General features: G+C 42.6%; 2 protein-coding genes across 5 annotated transcripts in view; one reads left to right on the forward strand and one right to left on the reverse strand.

Moving 5' to 3' along the window:
* The window catches only part of FSTL5 (follistatin like 5), a 576,686-nt gene that overhangs the window by 490,870 nt on the left and 58,502 nt on the right, over positions 1 to 27,314 (reverse strand). The gene's annotated exons all lie outside the window — the stretch shown is intronic.
* Positions 21,517 to 25,052, forward strand: LOC142071804 (uncharacterized). Its single transcript, XM_075127352.1, has 2 exons — positions 21,517 to 21,862; positions 24,681 to 25,052. The coding sequence occupies exons 1-2, from the start codon at positions 21,530 to 21,532 to the stop codon at positions 25,050 to 25,052; spliced, it is 705 nt and encodes a 234-aa protein (XP_074983453.1). The 5' UTR covers positions 21,517 to 21,529.

Consider the following 27,314-nt stretch of genomic DNA (forward strand, 5'->3'; position numbering starts at 1 on the left):
TGAGTATCTTCTGACAGCTTATCCACGAAGAAGCTTTAATGTCAACTGAAGCAAAGGAAGCCACTCGTCAGCCAGGCTGAATGAGTTGAAGATTGCTTAAATGTCTTATAATATTGCAACCATTTCAAATTGCATTGTGTTGAAAGGTAGTATAAAAAGTATTAGTATGAATTCAATTTATGAAAAGCATGGTTTAAATCCATTAATGTTGCTGAAGTTGTAGAACTGCTGAAAATGTAATCACAAGTTATCTTTGTCAAAAAGTTACAGCCAAATCCTGAAGCCAGTGGCAAAAGGCAGTAGAATCAGGATATAGGCCCAGAATCAGGATGCTTAAGACACACTGACTTCAATTAGACTTAATCACATACTTTTGTTCTTCTTTTTTACCCCTTCCCTATCTGGGGTCAGCGATTATATCTCCTTCATATTTAAAAATAGGCACCATAAAGTTTTATGCCATTCATCTGATATTTCCCTTTCTTACGAATATAATTGAACAAACTTCTAAGATATTTGATGCTTTCACTTACCAATAACTTCAACAGATCCACTGGTACTGGATCCAGCTAGGGGCTTTCTTCTTTTTCATTTTCCTAAATTCCTCTGCAATGTCTTCCTCCTGTATACAATCTATCATGCCCCAATTTGGCTTACATGTTCTCAGTTCCAGCCTTGGGTTCTCCTCATCGATCACTCTTTCAAAATAATCACTCCAAACTTCGTTGATTGATTCACCATTCATTTACAAAATACCATATTCATTTCTAATGTAAGCAAACTCGTTCACATCCCTCATCATTTTCTCTCTTGCCTTGGGGAGTTTATAGATGGCCTTCTGTCCTTCATGTCCTCATAGTCGGTTATATAGCTCATCACAAGCCATACTTTAGCTGTCACAATACTTCTTCTGACCTCCTTTTTTGCCTCCACATATGCCATCTTATCACTGCTCAAGCCACTGGGCTGCCATTTTTTTGAAGGTTACCCTTTCTTCCCCTCAATGGAGTTTTTAACTTGATGATTTCACCACCAACCCTCCCCCTTATCCTTTTTGGCACTGGTTTAATCACTCCTAGGACTTTGTGTGCCATTTCCCGCAAAGCTGACTTTAGTTCAAACCAGTTGTCCTCCACATGTGTGTAAGCACTTTGCTGAATGAGGACATTGGCTGTTAGACCTAATTCTGCACCCACTGCCTTCAATATATACAACACTGGATCAGCTGGTAAACTGGACTGATTTCAAACAAAATGAGTTTTAATACAGCTAAATGAAAAGTCATACATCTAGGAATAAAGAATGCAGGTCATACCTGCAGAATAAGTAAAGATCTCATGGAAACAATTTCTCTGAAAAGGATTTAGCAGTCATAGTGGACAAGCAACTCTACCTGAGTTCCAAGTACAATGCAGTGGCAAGAAGGGCTAATACAATCATTGGATGTATAAACAGAGGAATAGTGAGTAGGTGCAGAGAGGTGATTTTACATCCTTATATGGCATTAGTGAGACTGACACTGGAATACTGTGTACATTCTGGTGTACATATTTTTAAAAGGATGTTGAAAAATTAGAGGGGGCAAAAACATAGCCACAAAAATGATTCAAGGGCTGGAAAAAAATGCCTTACAGTGAGAGACACAGAGTTCAATTTGTTTAGCTTACCAAAAAAGATCAAGAGGTGACTTAATGACAGTGTATATGTACTTTCATAGAGAATAAATATTGAATACTAAAGGCTTTTTCATCTAGTGGAGAAAGGCATATAAAACACTATGTCTGGAAGTTGAAGCCAGACAATTCCATTTAGAAAGAAGGCTTTTTAAAAAAAAACAAAACATTAAGGGTGATTAACCATTGGAACAAACTACCAAGGAGGTAGTGGATTCTCCACCTCTTGATGTCTTCACATCAAGACTGAATGCCTTTCTAGAGCACATGTTTAAGTCAAGCACAAGTTATTGGTTCAATAGAGGGGTAATTGGGTGAAATTCTATGGTCTGTGTTATACAGAAGATCATACTAATGATCTCTTCCAGCCTTAAAATCTGTGAATCTGTGAAATAGGATCAGGATCAGGCTTTTAGTCCTTTCCATTTTCTTGTATTAATATTGTAATGATCATTCATTTAAATTGGAGTTTAACTGATGGACAGGCTCATGTTGATACCATTGCAACAAATCAAGACACATTATGACATCAACATAGTTTTGATGAGTATGTTGTTCTATGGAGATCTAATGGTGGAAAATGACCATATCAAAACTATATGCTGATGAAAACTATGTAGATGATTCAACAATGTTAACTAAATTTTATGGCAACAATATTACATAATGCTAAATTATGTACCACTTGTTGCCAATTGGGCCAATTCAAAGAGTAAAGTCCTACTCAACATGAGTAAGAATCAGTGGCAGTCCCTATAGTAAAAAAATGTTTTGCAATGTGAGTATAGTAAGACTTCAGTACAATAGCTCATATTATCATGGCTAGTTATACTACTTGTTAAAAAAAATCAAACAAATAATCTAGAAAAATGTTATCATTATGACCCTCAAAAATGTAGTGAAATTGTAAAGTAAGGCTGTAAAGCGCTGCTAGAGGCAAATCCTTATTCAATCCTTCCTGCAGCAATTGAGTGGGAGTTTTGTAAGAGGAAGACCATCATAAGAAAGGCAGGATTTGTCCTTTCATGCACACTCCATATAGGTCATAGTGTTGAACACAGCTTTCAGAGTAGCAGCCGTGTTAGTCTGTATTCGCAAAAAGAAAAGGAGTACTTGTGGCACCTTAGAGACTAACAAATTTATTTGAGCATAAGCTTTCGTGAGCTACAGCTCACTTCATGAGATGCATCTGATGAAGTGAGCTGTAGCTCACGAAAGCTTATGCTCAAATAAAGATGAAATGAGCTGTAGCTCACGAAAGCTTACGCTCAAATAAATTTGTTAGTCTCTAAGGTGCCAAAAGTACTCCTTTTCGTGTTGAACACAGAAAGTGAGAGAAAAATGTAACCCCATGTACATGACAGCATTTATCAATGTCTATGAAAAAGTTCCATAACATGTTCTCTCTCACCATTTTCCACTCTCTCATTCCAAAAAACTTTTCCATCTCCTTGAGGCATTTTATCTGCCTATTCTGCTGTGTGTTGGATGTCGCAGTGTTGCTTTGCAGTCCCCACTTAAGAAAAAAATTCCTGGATATGGAAGCTCTGCTTTCTCATTTGGATCACCCTAATGTCACTTCTGACATACTGATCTCTGAATATTTTTGTCTGGCTCCTCACTATCCCAGAGTCCCTTTGTTCCACTTGGAAAACATAGGACATGAATCACATAGACACTCCCATACAGACAGACTTGTCTCTGCACAGAAGGAGGAGGAGAAGAGGAGACTTGGCCCACCTACCACTCCACTGAATGCAAGCCCTACAGCAGCTGAAGGCCACCTTTCCCCCTTTCTAGCCCAGCCCACAGTTTGAACAATCTTTCTAGGATGGCGCATGGAAACCTGTTGCCAAATCAGCCAGCACCACAACCCAGCGGAATCCTATTCCGTCCATCAGCCCGGGAGACCCACTGCTACAGATGACCCACCTGCTTCAAAAACTAAATAAAATCTGTTCCCCAATCAACTACCCAACCCTTAATGAGAGGGAGACCAGTTCCTCTCTTGATTAACCATGCCCCTGCCAAACACACAGGGTGATTTGCCCCCAACCACATGCTGCCAGCAGAGTACTTGAAGAAATCAATGTATATCCTGTGGGAGCAGTGAGAAATGATTTGGGGTAGAAGCTTAGGTGAGGAGAGAAAAGTAAGGGGATTAATATTTTACCCAGCAAATGCCACATTCTGTTAGCTAAACAAGTTTTGAGGGAGTCCCTTATTAAAACAAATATCAGTTTATCACTGCCATATTTCAAGACAGTGGGAGCACCATTAAAAAAAACTGGATGGATTATTGTTGAAGGCTTCATGGAAGAATTGTATTTTCTGAAAAGTTTTAAATAAGAAGGGAAAGATTTTTTTTTCCAGAAGCTTCTCATCTGATAGTGGAACCTGTTCCACTCCTTTTCTCCATATTTGAGAATACAGTCAAAGTTCTAAGCCATATGTTTCTTCTCAGGAAATCTTCTAGCCTGTGCTGAATTTTGAGGGAACCGATGTGCTCATTCCCTTATTTACTGAACTAGTTAACCCTTCATGTTTCACACAACTGATAAGCTTTTTACATCAGAGATTCTGTTTAATATATTTAGTTAAAATTGCAAATGATTTACCTGTCTGGTTTTAGTATATACACACAAGGATATTAAACGGGACTACAGATCTTCAGAGAGCATGAATTACAGTATGTATTTATGACTCTGTTTTAGGCTGGTGGGACTGAACTTGCACTGTCTTACAGCAGTAGTATTGTAGCATTGTAACAGATTTATAATGTACATTTAAGGCATTGATGAAATGTCAGATTTATTTATAAAAATTACAGCCTGGATTATTGGTTGTTTTTCCCAAAGTATGTACTTTACCATGCCATAAATGTTTGATGTTTGGGGGGGGGGAGGGGAAGAAAGAAAAAAGGGGCTTTTTAGAATTGTGTTTTCATATATTGTTATAATGTCCAGAGTGTGAATCCAAGCAAAAGAAGTATAATTAGCAGCTAAAATTAAGAACTGACGGATCATTAAGCAGCCATGCTTTAATATAAACTAACACTTAAAAAAATATTTGTTGCTGTTACACTTGATTTAGGAAGTATAAAGCTATCTGTAGTAATACTTAACTAGCTGTGGTGAATTCAGACAAGGAAGAGCTATGTGGTTCAGATACAAGAAGAATCTTCTTAATTCCTCAGCTTTATTTAGAACTGAGCTCAAATGGAACCTTTCTGAAGTTCATAATGTCTGGATTTTTGGTTTTGTTTTAATATCTTGGGGTGTTCATAGGGAAACTTCATAGGGAAACCACAGTCTCCTTTTAAGCTTTGGATACCATGATAATGGGTGCATAACTGAAAAGGACAAAGAAAAAAACAAAACAGAACATAACACTTACTACTTTCAGTCAAAATATCATTAGAATATCTGTTTTCCTGGTGTTTCAGCTCTGACCCGAACTATGAGGAGCTCTCACTTCCTCCCTTAAGATTTTGAGCCCAATTATCTGGAGTGAGGGAGGTGAATAGTAGTTTAAAATGCTGCAGTTTCATTATTGTATGGCTGGGTGGAGTTGGAGATAGTGATGAGGATGGTGTTCTTGGTTGAGGGGGATTGGCTGTGGAACAAGTTAGCAAAGACAATTAGACTAATCCAGAGTCTGACCACTTATGCAATTACCACCATAAATGGGAAAGGTGAAGAGCAGAATACTCCATGAAGTCTCCCAAGGACTTCACAGTGCAGGTCTACTTGTGCTGCACTTAGATCCTGCAGTGTTGGGTATTAGAGAAAATGCTGAGAAAGAAGTAATTCATCCCTGGATATTGGTAGATTAGAAATAACATTTAATAACTCAAAACTCATTTAAAATTAAAACTAAGATCAGGGTGGAATGATGTCCCATTGAAGTCCCTGGCAAATCTCCCATTCACTTCAATAGGACCAGGATTTCAGATTCTTAAAAAAGCTACTCAAACGGCCAAACACAGTGTACTCTTGTACATGCACACAGAATCACAGCTGCTTCCCCAACAGAAACAGGGTTATCCATCAGAAACTTTTGTTGATAGGGGAAGTTTAATTTCCGTGCCTGTATCTAACAACCTGAGCGGTAACACCATTCATTTTCTCACACAGGTTGGATTAGGGGAAGGTGATATCAAACAAATCAAGAAAAGGATATAACATATCCACAGTGGGTGGGCTGCTCTGTCCTGGTATCCAGAATGACCATCTGGGTGCCAGATTCTGATCATAGCAAACCAATTATTCTCCAGGTTTCATAGTAATATCACAATTGTAAGTAAAGCCAAAGGAAGGCTGATGCTTGATTATTAGTTTTGAGCAACTGAGAAAAACTTTTGTTTTGGTGATATGCACCATTCTACCTTTTTATCTGTCAGAAGGAATACACTTAGTGCTTTGTTCAGCAGATAAACTTAATTCCTCCACTAGAGGTATGAGGATTGCTCTGCGTATTGGATTCTCTGTTGCAGTATACATCATGAGAATTATTCCTACCACCACCAAAATGGTGACAAAGGGGGTGGGCAAATAAAAACCAAAACATTAAATCTTTGAATTACCTATGAATGTTTGGGGATACATAGAGGGCATTCAAAGAGGGACTCATCTTCCTATTGTCTGAGAATATAGGGTTGGATGGCTCAGTTGTGGCTCTTGGAAGCTGGGAAGATCATGCAGAGGTATTCCATGCCTCATACAAACAATGTATTTGTTTGGTTTTTAAAAAAATAAATACTGTTTGGGCTATTAATAATTCAGAAAACCATTTAAAATCAATTTGTTTGGCAGGTAAAATAGAAATTAACTTTAAAATAAAGGTTGATACTATATAGCATTCTAAAATCTACACCTAAAATTATCAAGGGATGAATGCTGCTAAGAATTCTTCAGTTCTGATATTCTTATTAGAGTCTATGGAGGAAGAAATGTGCTCCCACCTTACAAATAGATAAGGTTTCTGCTGTCCAATAATATTTTTCATCACTTACACTACTGAAAGAGACCCTGGAGGTAATTTTGAGTTTACAATTTCTCTATGTTACAACAAAATACACTGCTAACATATCACAGGTTCATTTCAAACTACATATACAGGAACAGTGCAACTAGTCAGTCAAGAAGAAGGATATGTGGGGGAGGACATTTGAACTCACACCGTTAGAATATACCTGATTCAGAACAGAGATGTTGCCTGATCCAAAATAGAGATCTTTGTGAAGCCCACAGTAAAACTAAAAATCTGTAAAGACAAAAATATCCACTGATGTAAGATTTTTAAAAACTCTTCAGAATAGCTAGAAGATGGCAGAGCCACCTTGTAGCACTGATTTAGATGCTTACAAGCCTCAGTTTTCTGTGAGTGGGACAAAGTCTGGTAATTAAAGCTGGTAAAAAATGTAAAGGGTTTTTTCAGCAAAATTTGATAACATTTTTGATAAACAATTTTTGGAAACATTTTTTGACCAATGCTAGGGGTAACAATATACTGAAAAAAAATCATAGCAATAAGAATACCTTATTTAGGGTGACCAGACAGCATGCATGAAAAATCGGGACACAGGATGGGGGGTAATAGGAGCCTATATAAGAAAAAGCCCCCAAAATCTGGACTGTCCGTATAATATCGGGACATCTGATCACCCTAACCTCATTGTAAACTCTTGTGGTAGCCATGGATACCAAATTAGACAGGTTAGCCCCTGACGTTATTACTCCAAAAACCACATGAATATAATGAATCAGGTATCAGTGCTGGTTGAAAGGGACCTTATGAAGCAGGGAATAAAATTGGTTAAACTTACTATATTACTCCTAGCAATAACTGAAGAAAACCATTCACCACTAAATTGAACTTTTGGAAAAATGGGCATGCAGTAAAAACGGATGTTTGTTGGAGGTCCCAAAGAATGAGTATTTGATTGCATTTCTTCAATTAATTCTTAAGGGTCTTAGGTAAATACATGAAAAATCCAATATATATTGAGGGAATTCATACACTCCCAAAAAAGGCTTCAGTTGACAGTAGTGGCTAAAAGGAAACCATTGTTTTTATTATCTGACTTCACACAGTGAAGACAATGGGATTACTGACACATGCTCACAATTAAGCACATGAGTAAGTTTCTGTAGGACCAGGACTTCTCACTGTGACACAGAATTAAAGAAAGAATACAAATACAATGAAGTGTTAATTGTTTCAATAACCACAGTATTCACTTTATGCCAATATACTGTCATTCCATTTTTCTTGCTATAATTTGTTCTTAATAGTTAGCATAATTAAAATTTAAGTGCAGTAATCTATGATTTAGATGTTATGACCTGTACGTTTAATAGGAATCACTTAATGCTAATTAAAGAAGTAAGATGTGACTTGTGTTTGTAATACTTACTACCTGCCAGTGTTCTGTATTACCGTTTTGATTTATTATATTTATCAGCACCAAATGCACATATAATTACAATTAAAAACTGACGTTTTCCCCTGTATCCACAGTCAGGATAAACAAATTATATCACTATCTCCAATAGGGAATAGGCCATGGATTAATATATTTTTAATTCACTATATATGTAGAAACCTATTCAGAGAATCTTCATTGTAGAGTAGTGATACACACTTCTTTTTACGTAGACATTGTAGTTTCATGTATCAATCCAAAACTTTACCATCAATGAGACCGTGTTGACAACATTAATGTCAAAACCTCAAAATGTCAACAACAAACAGAGTAAGTGAAAAATGTGACTCAGGGGTCATAAAAGCAGTTATCGCAAAGTTCACTTTGGCATACATGTAATAGCTTTTCCCTCTACTTTTAGAAATATTTAAACACTTTACAGCAAGACAGGGAGTCATGGACATTTCTACTCATGTAGCCATTTTAAAAAAGATACTTTCAATAATCTTCAGTGAAATGCTAGGATATCTATAGCATGTTTGGCAATACAGTAGCTACATGTTTCACTTCGCATAATAACTGGAACATATTGTAATAGATTCATCCATAGATATATGGACCAATGTGATCATCTAGTCTGATTTCCTGCACAACACAGGCTATAGCACTACCCTGAATTAATTCCTGCTTCAACTCCAGTTGCTGTAGTTGCACTAGAATATATCACCCAATTTTAATTTAAAAGTTGCCAGTGATGGAAAAGTTCAACACAACTCTTGATAAGTTGCTCTGATGGGTATTTACTCTCACTGCTAAAAATGTGCACCTTATTTCTAGTCTGAATCTGTCTAGCTTCAACTTCCAGCCAATAGCTCTTGCTATAGCTTTGTCTGCTAGACGGAAGCATCTTCTTTTCCCAAATTTATGTTCTCCACGTAGACTGTGATCAAATCAACCATTAAACAACCTTTTAGTTGAGAAGTTAATAAATTGAGCTCCTTGATCCTCTCCCTCTAAGGCATATTTTCCCATACCTTTAGTCATATGTGGGCTCTTCTCTGAATCCCCTCCAATTCTTCAACATCTTCCTTGAAATGTGGACACCAGAACTGGACACAGTATTCCAATGTCAGTTGCACCAATGCCCAATACAAGAGTAATATAACCTCCCTACTCCTACTCAGTAACCCCCTACTGAGACATCCAAGGATTTCATTAATCCTTTTAGCTACAGAGTTGTGGTGGAAGCTCCCGGTCAGCTGATTATCCACCATGACCCCTGTGACGTTGCACCCCATAATGCTTTATAGAAATATGCTTATGAAAGTAAATATAACATAACTGGAATATATGTTATGCTAGATATGCCATGTAACATATCTCTGCAAAAGTTATGATCTACTGGATATATTCATCCTATTTGTATGCATGTATCATTTTTTATTCAGAGTTATGAATATTGGCTATGAACATGTTTAATTTTAAGTACCCTCAGTGAAGCAGTTGGTCAGCTTCCTGAGAAAAGACTATTCTCAGTAAGTGCTCAATCAAGAAACACTTAAGCTAACAATGAACTTGGAGACACCAATCCACATCTGAGCTTTCCCAGGAATGTGGCCTGGCTGGTAAGGAACTCAGTCATGCATGGACATGTGACTTCCCCATGTGACTCCAAAACTCCATCTTGGAGCTGGATTCTGGATAGGAGAGAGGAGGGAGAAGAGAAAGTCTATTTAAGCCCCTGGGAGACCCCTGGGAGGGAGAAGAGAAAGTCTATTTAAGCCCCTGGGAGACTCCTCCATTTTGTCTTCAGCTGGCTCAAGAGATAGCCTCCCCACCCCCAAAGAATACCTGAAAGAAACTGGAATAAAGGACAGTAACCACAGGGGTGTGAGTGATTGCTGGACCCAGACTAGAAGGAGGCTAGTCTGTAAAAGAATCTTACTGGAACATCTCTGAGGGTGAGACTTCATCTGTAATCACTTTCTTACTGTATTAGGCATAGGTGTGCATGTTTTATTTTATTTTGTTGATAATTCTCTTTGTTCTGTCTGTTATTAATTGGAACCACTTAAATACTACTTTTTTGTATTAAAAAATCACTTTTTACTTATTAATTAACCCAGAGTATCCGTTAATACTGGGGGGGTGGGGCAAACAGCTGTGCATACCTCTCTATCACTGTTATAGTGGGTGAACAATTTATGAGTTTATCCTGTATAAGCTTTATACAGGGTGAAACAGATTTATTTGGGGTTTGGACCCCACTGAGAGCTGGGCATCTGACTGTTGGAGACAGGAACACTTCTTAAGCTGTTTTCAGCTAAGCCTTAGGCTTTTAGAGGATGTTGTTCAAACCTGGGTCTGTGTTTGCCACAGGCAAGTGTGTCTGGCTCAAACCAGGCAGGGCACTGAAGTCCAAAGCTTCCAGGTAAAATGGGCTTAGAGGTAGTCCCAGCACATCAGGTGGCAGTTCCCAAGGGGTTTTCTGTGATCCAACCCATCACAACCCCAAAGTCTTCTTTAAAGAAACTACTTTACAGAATAATCCCCCATCCTGTAGTATGGCCTACTGTCATGACTTTACGGGTCTCAAACTTTGGTCCGTGGGGTTCCCAGACAACTGACATTTCCCTGATTTCACACAATGGCTTGCTACCAACCAATTGGGAGGAGAGACTATAAAATCTGAAGCTACATCAGAGAGGGTTCCCTTGGGCCCTGATTGGAGGAACAGCTGGACCTCTGATTGGTCAAGACTTTCTATTTAAACCCAATGAGAGGCACAGGAAGTTGTCTGCACAACTGGGTGAATTTCTGGTTGGCTGCTATATTGGTCCCAACCTTCTTGTCTGATTCTTGAGCCCTGCTTTCTCACTTTGTCCCTGGTTCCTCCTTTCCTGACCTTTTCCTCAACCTTGCCCCTGGTCTCTGACTTTTTGACTCCAGCTCTTATCCTTGGCTCAACTCCCAACTCCAATTCTTGGCTTGATGCTGACTCCTATTCTGACCGCTAGGTTAGACCATTCAAGACCCAGTCATGACACCTATATTCTTTGTTCCTAGCTGTGTAAGCTTATATTTGGCCATACTGAAACACATCTGCATACACTCAGCTGACCAGGCAATTCAAATTGCTCTGTATTAGTGAGATGCCCTCTTCATTATTTATCACTGCTTCAATCTTTGTGTCATCTGCAAACTTAATCAGTGATTTTATGTTTTCTTCAAAGGTATAGATAAGAATATTAAATAGTGCCAAGAACCAGTTCCTACATATCCACATCAGAAATGTCTGCTGCAGTTTCCACGGTATGCATCCGATGAAGTGAGCTGTGGCTCACGAAAGCTCATGCTCAAATAAATTGGTTAGTCTCTAAGGTGCCACAAGTACTCCTTTTCTTTTTACATCTGCTCCATGGTTCCCTGTGTACAATTAAATGTTGAAACCTATCAGTTAGCCAGTTTTAATTCATTTAATGTGCTGATTTTGTATCATTCTGGTTTCTTAATTAAAATGTTGTGCAGTACCAAATCTATTACAGAAGGTTTTTTTTTATATCAACAGTATTATTTTTTAATAAACCAAACTTGTAGTCTCATTCAAACCTGATGTGAAGTTAGCTTGACAAGATGTATTTTGCATAGCCTCACATTGAGTGGCATTAATTATAATCTCCTCTTTAATTCTCGATTAACCAAGTTCTGTATCTGCAGTTCCATTATTTTTGCTGGGATTGAAGTCAGGCTGAAAGGCCTATAATTACTCAAGTCATCCTGTTTACCTTTATTAAATACTGGCACAACAGCAGCTTTCTTCATGTCATCTGGAACTTCCCCAGTGTTCCAAGCCTCCCTTAAAATCAACACTAAGGGTCCCTCAGTCAGTTCTTTTAAAACTCTTGGATATACATTATCCAGATCTGATGATTTAAAGATGTCTAACTTTAGTAGATGTTGTTTAACATCCTTCTTAGTTACTATTGGGATAGAAAGTATTTCATCATCATTGTATGATATGCAGCCTTGCTTTCCCATCCTGAGACTTAAGTCTGCTGGGCTAAGTAGGGCCTGCTTTAATAAGCCTAGGGAAGATAGAAGGATAGGCAAGAGTCATGCATGTAGGGGTTCTTTGTTATTTTAACCCATATCTCTAGCTGTGTTCCTGTAGACAAATATCATTTTGTTATTAGAAGACTGAACTGTATCACTGCATACATTTTCTAGTTACAAATGTCTCAAGAGAGAAGACACCTGCAGGGAACCAAGCCAAATTAACCCTGTTGAAGGAGCTTTGGTGAGAAACAGGGACCCAAAGAGAGTGGCAATCACAGGACCCCCTTGACTGAACTGGAGACCCAGACCTATCACAAGGAAAGGTGCACTCATGAGACTGCAGAGAGTACAATGTGTAGCTTTTTGGAATACTTTTTGGAACATGCAAAAGGGGCTGTCTGAAAAAAAATCCCTCCATCAAACAGAAAGAGGGGAAAAACTTATAGGACTTAGCAACAAAGAGGGCATGCAAAACGCAGCATAGAATAGATCGGGATGGTGGAGCTTTGTTCACGCTCTAAGCGATGTCTGATATTGCAAGGTTTTAGATTCAGATAGGATATGAATACATGCAATAGCTTTTCCCAGATATAAAACAGAAATATTTAAATAGTTAAGCAAATGACAGACTTTTAGAAGTAAAAGTTTGAAAGAAGTAATGATATATCTGGCAACACTACATGATTGACTACCATTAATAAAAGTGTTGACTGCTGTAGCAGTTCCGAAACTCCAGTGCCAGCCTTATTTAAAGACAGAGAAAATTACCAGCTTGCATCTTTGAAAATCCATTTGATGTTATGAATATCCCTTTCTCCTTCAGCTTTGCAGATGAATCAGCATTTCTGTAGTGGTGCATCTATACTCTATTGAACGTAATACACTAACTGAAATGAATGAAGCAAGTCCTAGTCCAGTATTTGCTGATACTTGAACACAAGAGTTAGCAAAACATTCAGATTCAGTGACAAAATGTTTGGCATAATGAAAAGGATAGAACTTGTTCAAATACACTTGGAACTCACTAAAAATATAGAAGTTTAAAATGTACTAAACCCTGAAAATTTGTGTCCTTGAAAAATTATTTTCCAGTGATGTATGAAAATGATTTAGATTGTCATCTACATAATTTACCAACATGCAAATACTCTTAGAATGTAGGTTGGATATCAATAAAGTCTTTCTGAAAGTAAGATATCAGACAATGGAATCATTTCCAAAGGCTTTGGTGGAAACTCATCACTGGAGATATTTAAAACTGGAGAGGAAAACCACACTAAAAAAATACCTTAGAGAACAATCCTTCAGTAACAGGAATTTACTGCAAAGAGCTGAGCACTGTGGCCCTAAAGGGTAAACAGGATTGTTTTGGTTCTTGGGGCATGCAGGAATGAGTGCCATCTTATTACCCCCTGTGTCAGGTGAAACGGAGTCTTTTTGTGGTGGCTGGGTGTCAGTTCCCTGACACCACCAGTCTCTCAGCCATTCAAGCACTCTCCTCTGGGCTATGCCAAACCTCACCTCACCCAGTAGGATTGTTCCCCTGTGATATCCAGCTTCTGACACTGGCTGCTCACAGAAATTCCAGATCTTCTCCACCCAAAGGTGCAGCATACCCCAGTTTTACCTTAGTTCCCTACTCCTGTAAACCACAAAGAACTTGTGAGCACGTATAATAAAACAAAAGTAGGTTTATTTAAGAAAGAATAAAGATTTAACTAGAAGTGAGAGAAAGTGATGGAAACAACTGGTTACAAAATCATAAACAACTGCAAATCAAAATCATAACCACTAAACTTTGCCAACTATTAGCAATATTTATATTTCTTATATAATAAATATATAGTCTGTACTTATAGACTATATAAATACGTAACTTCCCCCACAAAGTTCAGTCCATTGCAGAGCTGGCAGGTTTCACCAGAACCAGAATCCAACATTCCTGGAAATCCCTTGCTCCCTAATGGACGTCCTTAGTGAATGAATCCAGAGTGCCTTTCCCTACTTTCTGTTGTATTGAAACAGTAAAGAGCTTTCTATAGCTACGTTATATGTTATTCTTTATGGATAAATATATTGTAAGATGTTTTGTGTAATGAGTTTACCAGGTCTGAGGGGAGAGTTGTTTGCAAAGAATAGGGGAGCATTTGCCAAGAGGCCTCTGTATCACAGGGTTGACCTGGGTAGCTGTAGGCTGGTTAACCTACAATATGAAATCATGGAACAGCTCATATGGTAGTTTAATCAATGAAGAATTGAAGGACAGTAGAATATTTAGTACCATTCAACATGGTTTTATGGAAAATAGGTCTTGTCAAACAAAACTTGTTATTGTTTTTTAGGACATTTCAAATTTTGTAAAGGTAACTGACAAAATACTCAGATTTATCACTATATCAAATTAATGTAATACATATTAAATGGATTAAAAACAGATTTCAAAATATAGTTATTAATGGTGAATCATCATCAAATGGGGATATTTCTAATAGGGTCCTGTAGGGATCTGTTCTTGGCCTAATGCTAAGCAATATCTTTATCATTGGTCTGGGGGAAAATATAAAATTATTGCAGGTATATTTTGCAGATGACATGAAGAATGACAGAGTGGTAAATAATTTTTTAAAAAAAGAACAAGTCAGTTTTTCCGAGTGATCTGGATCACTTGATAAACTGGGTGCAATCAACCATTTGCATGTAACCCAAAGCAAAGTCGTTCATCTGGGTACAAAGCATATAGGTCATACTGTATTCTGGAAAAGTGTGACAGTAAAAAGGACGTTGGGGTCGTGGTGGATAATCAAGTGAACATGTGCTCCCAATGAGATTCTATGACTAAAAGTGTAACATGATTCTTTCATGCAGGAGAATGTCAAGTAGGAGTTGGGGGAGGGGGTGATATTACCTCTACATGCACCATAGGAGACCATTTCTGAAATAGTGTGTCAGTTTCTCGCATCCACATTCAAAGAGAAGGTTAACTGGTGATTTGATCATTGTCAAGGTACCTACATAGCAAGAAGATTTCTGATACTAGAGGGCTTCAGAAGACAAAGACATAACAAGTGACAATGGCTGGAAGTTGAGGCTAGACAAATTCCAATGGGAAATACGGCTAAAAAAATAATAATTAAGGTAATTGACCAGTGAAACTATAAGATGATGCATTCTCCATCACTTGAAGTGTTTAAATCCAGACAATGTCTAACAGATATGCTCTACTTAAACCATAAATTATGGGCTTGATATAGGAATTACTGGGTGAAACTCTGTTCCCTGTGTTATTCAGTAGATCAGACTACATGATAATAATGTCCCTTTGTCGTTTATTAAAAAAAATAATCTACAAATACAGTATTTCTAAACGCTGGGAAATAGTTCAAATACGAATATACAGTAGTTTGCCACCACCTTTTCTGTTGCCTTCATATTATATGGTATACTGCAGTAATTTCCAAGAAATTCCATGACAGCAGTGCTTCACAGATTGTACACTGAATACTGAAATCTAGCTCCCTATGATAAAATAAAAGAATAATCAAGGAGGTGCCCTAATGTCATGATGCAGTTTGGTAACACATTCTGACATCCAATAAAAAATTTATTAAAAATGGTAATCTATTATAGAGGGAAGAGAGGAAGCAGCAAATATACAATCTATGAATAAAAGGCAAGAGATCAGCAGGTTAAAAAGTCATGAAGCTACAGTAGGAATTAAAAAGTTATTTATATTTGCTAAAAGTTATATAAATAAGACCTTTTCAGTTTCCATGTGAGAGTCCAGCTAATGCACCTATTAAGTAAGTGGAGCACAGGATCCTCCAGAGACCCTTTCTTTGTCTTTGAAACACATATCTTAAAATGAAAATCTTTTGAAAATAATCTGACTTCTTTTTCTTCGGGGAATTTAGGCTTGTCAAGGTTCCTCCCCCACTCTGAACTCTAGGGTACAGATGTGGGGACCTGCATGAAAAACCTCCTAAGCTTATCTTTACCAGCTTAGGTCAAAACTTCCCCAAGGTACAAAATATTCCACCCGTCGTCCTTGGATTGGCTGCTACCACCACCAAACTAATACTGGTTACTGGGGAAGAGCTGTTTGGACGCGTCTTTCCCCCAAAAAATACTTCCCAAAACCTTGCCCCCCACTTCCTGGACAAGGTTTGGTAAAAAGCCTCACCAATTTGCCTAGGTGACTACAGACCCAGACCCTTGGATCTTAAGAACAATGAACAATCCTCCCAACACTTGCACCCCCCCTTTCCTGGGAAATGTTGGATAAAAAGCCTCACCAATTTGCATAGGTGACCACAGACCCAAACCCTTGGATCTGAGAACAATGAAAAAGCATTCAGTTTCTTACAAGAAGACTTTTAATAAAAATAGAAGTAAATAGAAATGAAGAAATCCCCCCTGTAAAATCAGGATGGTAGATATCTTACAGGGTAATTTGATTCAAAAACATAGAGAACCCCTCTAGGCAAAACCTTAAGTTACAAAAAAGATACACAGACAGAAATAGTTATTCTATTCAGCACAGTTCTTTTCTCAGCCATTTAAAGGAATCATAATCTAACATGTACCTAGCTAGATTACTTACTAAAAGTTCTAAGACTCCATTCCTGGTCTATCCCCAGCAGAAACCAGCATATAAACAGACACACAGACGCTTTGTTTCTCTCCCTCCTCCCAGCTTTTGAAAGTATCTTGTCTCCTCATTGGTCATTTTGGTCAGGTGCCAGCGAGGTTACCTTTAGCTTCTTAACCCTTTACAGGTGAGAGGAGCTTTCCCCTGGCCAGGAGGGATTTCAAAGGGGTTTACCCTTCCCTTTATATTTATGACACGCCCCCCAAATCTCAGCTAGGGTGAAACACTGGCTGGGATTTCTTCCTGGAGCTCTAGGAAAAACAGAGTTAATAAGACACATGCATCTCTAAATATACTACCAAGTACATAAAGACTAACAATATTTTCCACATCTCAAGGACGATTTTAACCAGTTGATTCTGGGAAACTTTCATGGGAGAGTGCATCAGCCACTTTGTTAGAAGCTCCTGAGATGTGTTGGATGTCGAAATCAAAATCTTGGAGAGCTAAACTCCACCGAAGAAGTTTTTTTGTTAGTTTCCTTGACGGTGTGAAGCCACTTCAGTGCAGCATGGTCGGTTTGCAGGTGGAAACTCCGTCCCCAAACATATGGGCGTAGCTTTTCCAGAGCGAGACAATGGCGTAACATTCTTTTTCAGTGACTGACCAGTTGCTTTCCCTCTCAGACGGTATTTTGCTGAGAAACACTACAAGGTGGAATTCTTGATCAGGTCCTTTCTGCATTAAAACTGCTCCCACACCATGCTCGGACGCATCTGTGGTTACTAGGAACGGTTTGTCAAAGTCTGGGGCCCTTAGTACAGGGTCAGACATGAGTGTCGCTTTAAGCTTGTTAAAGGCCTTCTGACACTTGTCGGTCCACTGAACAGCATTTGGCTGTTTCTTTTTTGTTAGGTCTGTCAGTGGGGTGGCGATTTGGCTGTAGTGCGGTACAAATCGTCTGTAATAACCGGCCAAGCCTAAGAAGGATTGAACCTGTTTCTTTGACTTTGGGACAGGCCACTTTTGGATAGCATCCACTTTGGCCTGTAGGGGGCTGATAGTTCCTTGACCCACCTGGTGTCCAAGGTAAGTCACTCTGTTTAGGCCTATTTGACACTTCTTAGCCTTAACAGTTAGTCCTGCCTCCCTTATGCGCTCAAGGACTTTTTGTAGATGTTCCAGGTGGTCTGCCCAGGAATCCGAAAATATGGCCATATCGTCAAGGTAGGCGACTGCATATTCTCCTAATCCCGCTAGGAGACCATCTACAAGTCTTTGGAAAGTGGCGGGTGCATTTCGCAGCCCGAAAGGGAGTACATTAAATTCATACAGCCCGAGATGTGTGATGAAGGCTGATCTTTCCTTGGCAGATTCATCTAGCGGTACCTGCCAGTACCCCTTGGTTAAGTCCAAGGTAAAGATGAACTGGGCCCATCCCAGTTTCTCTAATAGTTCATCTGTGCGTGGCATTGGATAGTTGTCTGGGCGAGTTACAGCATTTAGCTTACGGTAGTCCAGCAAAAACATATTTCCCCATCTGGTTTGGGAACTAGAACCCAACCGGTGGGTTGCTCCGTGCCGCCGTCCAAGCTCTCTGGAGGCTTTCATCTGCTTCCTGTTCGGTCTGGAACTGTTCCCTTGATGCTGGAGACATCAGTTCCTCATTGGATTGTGGACCTAGGCTTGGTCCCTCTGGAAGCGATATAGGGGATGGAGCTGTTTCTGTTGACTGTGAACCGCTCTCCGCTGGTGCACTATGTTGGGATTCAGGCTCCGGCTGAGCCTCTTGTGTCGGGTTATCGGCTGCTGCCAGTTCAGGGTCGGTGGGGCCCTCTGGTGTTGAGGTTGCAAGTACTGGATTCAGTGCTGACACTGGGTCTGGTGTTGGTTGTTCGGCTGGTTCCGGTTCTGGGACTGGTTCCGTCTGGCTCTCTGGGACTGGATCCACTACTGCTGTTGCAGACATTGGCCTGGGGTCCGGGTCCATCACCTCTGACCGGGTCCTGATAGAAGTTTCCGGAACAGAGCTAGGCCTCACAGATTGTTTAGCCTGGCTGCGGGTGACCGTTCCCACCCTCTTGGCCTGCTTCACATGATTGGCCAAGTCTTCCACCAACAGCATGGGGATGGGATAATCATCATAGACTGCAAAAGTCCACCTTCCTGACCAGCCCTTGTACTGGACAGGCAACTTGGCTGTAGGCAAATTGAAAGAGTTGGACTTGAAGGGTTGAAGCGTCACTTGGTTCTCTGGGTTGATTAAATTGGGGTCCACTAAGGAAGCATGGATAGCTGACACTTGTGCTCCGGTGTCCCTCCACGCGGTGACCTTCTTCCCATCCACACTCACAGTTTCCCTCCGCTCCAAGGGTATCTGGGAGGTATCTGGACCTGTGGACCTCTGGTGTGATTCCGGTGCAATGAACTGTAATCTGTTGGGGTTCTTGGGGCAGTTGACCTTTACATGCCCCAGCTCGTTACATTTAAAACATCGTCCAGCTGACGGGTCACTGGGGCGAGGAGGGTTGCTGGCGAACGGGGTGGTGGGACGATAAGGGGTCTGGAGGGTTCTTTGGGAGGTAGGTGGGGCTTTGGGCGGCCCCCGGTAATAGGGTGGAGTCTGGGGTTGTCCCTTCTGGTCTCCGCTCCAACTGCGACCAGTTTTCTTCTTCTCTGCCACCTCCACCCATCTGGCTCCAATCTCTCCTGCCTCGATTACAGTTTTGGGCTTCCCGTCTAGGATGTATCTTTCTATTTCCTCAGGAACACCCTCTAAGAATTGTTCCATTTGCATTAGGAAGGGCAAATTTACTGGAGATTCAACACTTGCTCCTGATATCCAGGCATCCCAATATTTCACAATGTGGTAGGCATGTCGGGTAAATGACATGTCTGGTTTCCACCTTAGGGCTCTGAACCTCCGACGAGACTGCTCAGGTGTTATCCCCATTCTGACTCTCGCCTTGGATTTAAACAGTTCATACTTGTTCATGTGTTCTTTAGGCATTTCAGCTGCCACCTCAGCTAAGGGTCCACTGAGCTGCGGCCTCAGCTCTACCATGTATTGGTCAGTAGAGATGTTGTACCCAAGGCAGGCCCTTTCGAAGTTTTCTAAGAAGGCCTCAGTATCATCACCTGCCTTGTAGGTAGGGAACTTTCTGAGATGGGAAGTGGTACCTGGAGAAGGATTGCTAGGGTTTGTTGGTATATTCTGCTGGGCCTTTATCCTCTCCACCTCCTTCACATGCTTCCTCTCTTTTTCCTTCTCCTCCTCCACATGCTTCCTCTCTTTTTCCTTCTCCTCCTCCACATGCTTCCTTGCTTCCATTTCCCTCTTGTGGGCAGCCTCCTGTACCTCCTTCTCCAGCCGCATGAGTTCTGTCTGTCTTTCATGTTCTGAAGGGTTAATGTTTAGCTATTCCACCTGGAAGCAGGCGGGGCACACCCTGACTGTTTCGTAGAAGCAATGCACACATTGCTCTATCCAAGGACAAGGGCTAGATATGAACCATGAGAATTTGATTGTTTGGACAGCAACTGTGGGAGGCTTTCTTAGCCTGGGCTCAAGGCCTGAGAACCAGGATTGTAGTAGATAAAGGATGGTAACTAAGTATATGAATTAACGTCATACATTCCTTTGTGTAGCAGTGTGTAATGCTTAGGGGGAGAAATATAATAAAAGGAGAAGGTGGAAGGCGGGGGGGCAGAACAGCCCATCTCCGCTGACCAGCCTGTTTGCTTGCATAAAGCTGTGTTCTGTCTCATCACTGAACCGCCACAACTGGCGCCCAAACGTGGGGCCCTCAGCACTCACCTCGCCCGGCAAGGGTTTCAGACGCGTCACTCATCCGCTTCGTGGATCCCGGTGAGTATTTTTCATTGTGGTAAGTATGGGAAGCTCCCTCTCTGCTTTGCAAGTGCAACACCACAATGAGCTGCAGTATTTGCTGCGTAAGGCTCAGCATGACTGCCCGGCTCGAGCACTTACTCTCCTGCTACAGGAGGTGCGTGCCAAGTGCCCGTGGTATCCTGAAGCCGGAAGCCTTAAGCTAGCGGACTGGGAGCGATTGGGCCAGACATTGCACGAAGAGCCTCGGGCGCCCGTGCAGGCTTTACATGCCTGGCACCTCTGCCGCGACGTGGTACAGCGTGTCACCTCCAACAGGCCCTCCCTCGCGAGGCTGGTGATCTCGCCACGCCCGTCCGCTCCTGCAGCCATCCCCCCTCCTGGTGATGCGACAGTGTGTCGCCTCGGAAAGGCCCTCTCCAGCACCAACAGAGGGGCTGCCGATCTCGCCGCCCCCGTCTGCTCCTGCAGCCATCCCCCCTCCTGGCGATGCGACACAGCGTGTCGCCTCGGAAAGGCCCTCTCCAGCACCAACAGAGGGGCTGCCGATCCCGCCGCCCCCGTCCGCTCCTGCAGCCATCCCCCCTCCTGGCGATGCGACACAGCGTGTCGCCTCGGAAAGGCCCTCTCCAGCACCAACAGAGGGGCTGCCGATCCCGCCGCCCCCGTCCGCTCCTGCAGCCATCCCCCCTCCTGGCGATGCGACACAGCATGTCGCCTCGGAAAGGCCCTCTCCAGCACCAACAGAGGGGCTGCCGATCCCGCCACCCCCGTTCACTCCTGCAGCCATCCCTCCCCCTGCTTCGCCCCCAGTGCCTCTATTACCACCGCCTCCCTGGCCTTCCCCACCGGAGCCGGTGTGTGATCACCCTCCCCCCGTGGGGCCTCCCGGAGGGTCATCTGCATCTGTTCAGAAGCTTTCGCTGGTGCAACAAATGGTTCACGCAGCGAAAGCTCGATCAGATCTTACAGCGGAGGAGCTGGCTGATCTGGTCTCCGTTTGCCCGGTGACCTGGCAGAATGATGACCAGGGTAACCCCGTGGGCACCTGGACCACTTTGCCATACTCGGTGGTTAGAGAGGTAAAGAAAGCAATTCGTGAATTTGGCCTGACTAGCACCTTTGTGCGTGGTCTCATTGAAGGGATGGGTACTGGGTACTCCCTAATCCCTGAGGATTGGAAAACGCTGCTGCGCATGATGTTGTCACCCCGTCAGTATGTTATTTGGCTTAGTGAGTATCGGCAGATGGCAGAACGCCAAGCTCAGGTACATAGAGAGCACGGTATCATTTATGAGCATTTGGCAGGGGAGGGCCCGTTTGCTACTATTGAGATGCAGTCTCAACTCCCTCAGGCTGTCTTCCCCATTATTTCCACCTGTGCCCAGCATGCTTTCAAGAAGGTCCCGGATTCAGGCAAGCCTACCAAAAGCTTTGTCAGTATCCGTCAGGGTGCCTCAGAGTCCTTTTTGGATTTTACCAACAGATTGCAGGAGGCTATCCTCTGACAGGTGGATAACACTGAGGCAGCTCACGAGCTCCTGTTAAAATTGGCAGTTGAAAATGCAAACGAGGATTGCCGCCGTGCTCTCCAGGCAGCACAAGCCTCTGGTATTTTAAAGCTCTCGGGCGTGCCAGAACATTGGCACACAAGCCCACAAGGCTGGAGTTCTGGCTGCCACCCTCAGAAAAACTGGGAAGGAGGGGAAGCGTTGTTACCGCTGTGGTAAGGAGGGTCATTTTCAGCGGGAGTGCCACTCATCTAAGGCACCAGCCCGACCCTCAAAGAAGTGCCCCAAGTGTGGGAAAGGTTATCACTGGGCTAATCAGTGTCGTAGCGGGTCGGGAAACCGCGCAATGGGTCCCCCCCGAACCCAGGGCCAAACGGGGGTGTTTCCTACTCAGACAATCGCTCCTCTCCCTTGGAATCCGTAGACTCTATGAGGGCGGCGACTGCTGGAAGTGCAGGGCTTGATTTGATCATGCAGGAGGACACTGATTTTCGGCTGCCAGGGGAGGTCTGTGCCATACCTACACAGGTGACGGGACCTCTCCCTGCTGGCTTTGTAGGTCTTGTTCTCCCTCGCTCACATGCTGGGAAACAGGGCTTTTTTGTCATTCCAGGGGTCATTGATGCTGATTACACTGGCATTATTAAGGTTCAGGTGTGGACTCATCTTCCACAGTCGCTCCTGCGTGGACGGTCAATTGCACAATTGATTTTAGTCCCCTATCAGGTGCCAGCTGCCGAGGATCGAACTCGGGGCGGAGGCGGCTTTGGATCGACGTTGTCTCACTCGCCGTCTCACAGCGCGTCTTCTCCACTTGTTGCTCTGACAATGTCAGTCCGCCCCTCGAAGCCTCAGTTAACACTTCTCTTAGATGATGTTCCTTTTACAGGGCTGGTGGACACTGGAGCTGACGTTACGGTGATTCGTGATCTGGAGTGGCCGGTTAGTTGGCCTACGGTTCCTTCTAAAGAATTGTGGGGGATCGGGGGTAGTAAACCCGGGCGCCAAAGTTTGTCTTGGGTCACGGTCTCTAAACCGGGAGGCCGTACCCTTGCTACTATCCGCCCTTTTGTGCCCCCTGTCCACCTCAATATTTGGGGCCGTGATTTACTTACAAAGTTAGACACCACCCTCGATATTAACATCTGATGGCCCAAAACCCTCCCTCACCCACCATGCCCTCCGCCTTACCCTTGGTATGGCAATCCTTAGAGCCCGTATGGATTGATCAGTGGCCCCTCCCTCTAAAAAAGCTAAAAGCACTTCATTCGCTTGTGCAGCAGCATTTGCAAGCACAGCGACTGGAGAGCTCCACTAGTCCCTGGAACACCCCGGTGTTCGTTATTAAGAAAAAATCGGGTGCTTGGCGGCTGTTACATGATTTAAGGGAAATAAATAAACGCATCCAACCTATGGGCCCCTTGCAATTTGGCTTGCCAAATCCAAATTTAATTCCTCAAACCGATCAACTTTGTGTGTTAGATTTAAAAGAATCTTTTTTTTTACCATCCCCCTTTGCCCTCAGAATTAGCTGCTGTTATTTTGGCCTTTCAAATTTTGCTGATTGTCCCTTTAATTTAATTGTGGATACCTATTATGTTTATTAGGTAATTGATTATTTACCCCTTGCCCTCATTACCCCTCAGGTTGATGCAGACCTCCTTCGCCTGTTTTTGTTTTTGCAGCACCTTTTTGCCACTTGTCATTTCCCTTACTTTGTTGCTCATATTTGCAGTCATACCCCTCTGCCTGGGCCACTCACTGAGGGCAGTGCACGCACCGGTCGCACGTTGCGTGGTCAGGTAAATTCCCTTTTTTCTGACCCCATTGAAAGCCATGCCTTTTTTCAGCACTCTGCCTCTGTTTTGGCCCGGCAGTTTCACATTCCTGCTGATCATGCACGTTCCATTGTTCGTTCCTGCCCCCACTGTGCTGCTGCTGCTCCTACTTTTTCTTATGCCGTTAACCCCCGAGGTACCGCAGCAAATCAGCTGTGGCAGATGGATGTTACTCATGTGCCACAATTCCGCCCCTATTTGTTTTTACATGTTTCCGTTGATACTTATTTAGGTTTTCTTTTGGGCTTCCCCACAACGTGGGGAAGCCACTAACAAAGTTATTCACCATTTGCTGGCCTGCTTTTTTGTTATGGGTCGCCCCTGCCAAATTAAAACAGATAATGCCCCAGCCTACTGCTCTGCAGCCCTCTCCACCTTTTGTGCCCGCTGGGACGTCCGTCTTACACACGGAATCCCTTATAATTTCACGGGCCAAGCCATTGTTGAACGTGCCAATCGCACACTCAAAACCTTGCTAGATAAACAATTAAAACAAGGGGAGCTGCGTCTCCGAACCTTAGGAGACATTTAACAACAAATGCATATCCTCTTGTTTACTTTAAATAATTTAACACTGAATGCAGATCAGCAGACCCCTGCGGATCGGCATTTTCACAAATCTGAGGTACTGGAAAGACCGCGTGTCTTTTATCGTCAGCTGCCCGATCCACAGTGGCTGGGCCCAGTACCTCTAATCACTTGGGGTCGGGGATATGCTGCTGTGTCTCTCCCTGCAGGACCGTTGTGGGTTCCAGCTCGGTGTGTGCGACCGGCACTTAAACAACATGGCATGGCACCAGGGACTGTCGAATCCCATACCAGAGTTTCAGCTGACCTTGGAGGAGACCGCGTTGCCCCCCGAGTCGACAACGACGGGACGGAAACGGAGGAGGCGTAGCGTCCCAAGCCAGCCCGTGACATGGGGAGCAGTAAAAGCATTGGTCGCCGCGGCCCAACGAAGACTGGCAGCAGATCAACAGCCAGAGTCTCCTGAGACTTTGTTTGTGGCGATTCTCGCCCAAATCACTGCTAATTCTGTGATGATTGTGTGCCTTTTGTGCCTGCTATTTCCTGTAGGGGTTGGCTCGGAGGCGCCTCCCCCGTTATAAGCCCGAATGACATATAATATATGGGAAAGATTGGCTTCAATAGCAAATGTTACCCACTTTTATTTATTTAATTTTGTAGCAGCCGGAGATTTGTTAGGTACATGCCTTATTCCAGTATGTCATCACCCTGAGGAGATGGAGAATAAGACACTGTTCTCTGCTTATGCTAATTTTTCCTCCCAGTACTCTAGCATGGCTAATTGGGGCCCGGCCAACTATACTCTGCCTCGCACGGCTATATCCCTCTACACACCGTACCCGGCCAGGGCTCACAATCTCACCTGTGCGCGTGTAGTTAACTGCACTAGTACAAAGGTGCCCTTGGGCTGTCGAAAAATTTCTCAACCCCTTTTAAATTGTTCCCATGCTGTTAATGTTTCATATAATTATGGCCATATCATCCTACCATCAGGATGGGTTTTTACTTGTGGTTCACGCACCTTTAATTATATTCCTGCAAATTTAAGTGATGGCACCCTTTGCTGTCTTAGTAGAATGATACTTATATTGCCTTTTGCTGGTTACAATTGTAGTAAAAGAAGTGTACCCCTTTTAGATGATTATATTGTAGATGTTGAGCTTTTGGTTATTCTGTGTTTGTAATCATTGGGCTTATTTTTTTGCTGCTGCTGTGTACAATGTATTCTTTCCTTGTTAAGACTTTGTAAAATTTTGCCCTGGAAAGCTCCCCAGGTTATGTCCTTGTCTGTCTGGGAGTTAAATAGCATGACAAAACAAATTGACAGCTACCATGAGATGGCCAAATATCAATAAATAAAAAACGGGGAGATGAAGGGTTAATGTTTAGCTATTCCACCTGGAAGCAGGCGGGGCACACCCTGACTGTTTCGTAGAAGCAATGCACACATTGCTCTATCCAAGGACAAGGGCTAGATATGAACCATGAGAACTTGATTGTTTGGACAGCAACTGTGGGAGGCTTTCTTAGCCTGGGCTCAAGGCCTGAGAACCAGGATTGTAGTAGATAAAGGATGGTAACTAAGTATATGAATTAACGTCATACATTCCTTTGTGTAGCAGTGTGTAATGCTTAGGGGGAGAAATATAATAAAAGGAGAAGGTGGAAGGCGGGGGGGCAGAACAGCCCATCTCCGCTGACCAGCCTGTTTGCTTGCATAAAGCTGTGTTCTGTCTCATCACTGAACCGCCACAATGTTCCCTTTGTTTTTCCTCAGCCTGAAATTTGGCTAATTCCAGCTGTAGTCGAGCTGCGGATTTTGTCATTCTAACCTCTCTGTTTTTAACTAACTTTACACCTGAGGTTTAGAAATAAACAAACAAAACTTGGCTGTAAAATTTTGCTGTGCTGGAATAGAATACCTATTCTCTGATAGTGATTGTCAGCCTACAGAAAAAGACAATTCCCTTGTCTCTGCTCTGGGCCCAAATTAAAGCAAAAAACCTCCAACTACTTGGAAACCTGCTTACCCAGCCCAAAGAAAAAGCAAATGGGTAGAACACACACCCCCCTATTTACTTTTAGGAAGAAAAGAAAAAAAAAACAAAACTCTGGGTTGGAAGACTGTGAATTTCCCTGCAGGAGTTAAGTACCCTGCCTCCAGGCAAAGAAAACCTGCAATTCACAAAGATAATCCCCTTTTGTCTCTGCTTGGCCACAAAGCAGAGAAAAAACAAGCTGCTTTCAGTTTCAGCTGCTTTCTGGACTTCCTTTCCAAAGGAAAAAAAAATTTCCTTTTTAAAATCTGTATTTCTAGTTCAAAAAATCTCAACTGGATCTCAAAATGATTTCAGGTTAATCCCACCACTATGCCACCATGTCAAGGTTCCTCCCCCACTCTGAACTCTAGGGTACAGATGTGGGGACCTGCATGAAAAACCTCCTAAGCTTATCTTTACCAGCTTAGGTCAAAACTTCCCCAAGGTACAAAATATTCCACCCGTCGTCCTTGGATTGGCCGCTACCACCACCAAACTAATACTGGTTACTGGGGAAGAGCTGTTTGGACGCGTCTTTCCCCCCAAAATACTTCCCAAAACCTTGCCCCCCACTTCCTGGACAAGGTTGGGTAAAAAGCCTCACCAATTTGCCTAGGTGACTACAGACCCAGACCCTTGGATCTTAAGAACAATGAACAATCCTCCCAACACTTGCACCCCCCCTCTCCGGGGGAATGTTGGATAAAAAGCCTCACCAATTTGCATAGGTGACCACAGACCCAAACCCTTGGATCTGAGAACAATGAAAAAGCATTCAGTTTCTTACAAGAAGACTTTTAATAA

Source organism: Caretta caretta, chromosome 4 (genome assembly GCF_965140235.1).
Source record: "Caretta caretta isolate rCarCar2 chromosome 4, rCarCar1.hap1, whole genome shotgun sequence".
Taxonomy (NCBI): Eukaryota; Metazoa; Chordata; order Testudines; family Cheloniidae; genus Caretta; species Caretta caretta.

Excerpts from the sequence above, each read along its gene's own strand:
- LOC142071804 (XM_075127352.1), top strand. The coding sequence starts at position 21,530 with ATGGTTCACGCAGCGAAAGCTCGATCAGATCTTACAGCGGAGGAGCTG. Across the intron at positions 21,863-24,680 it reads TGGCAGAACGCCAAGCTCAG|GACCGTTGTGGGTTCCAGCT; the intron begins GTACATAGAGAG and ends CTCTCCCTGCAG.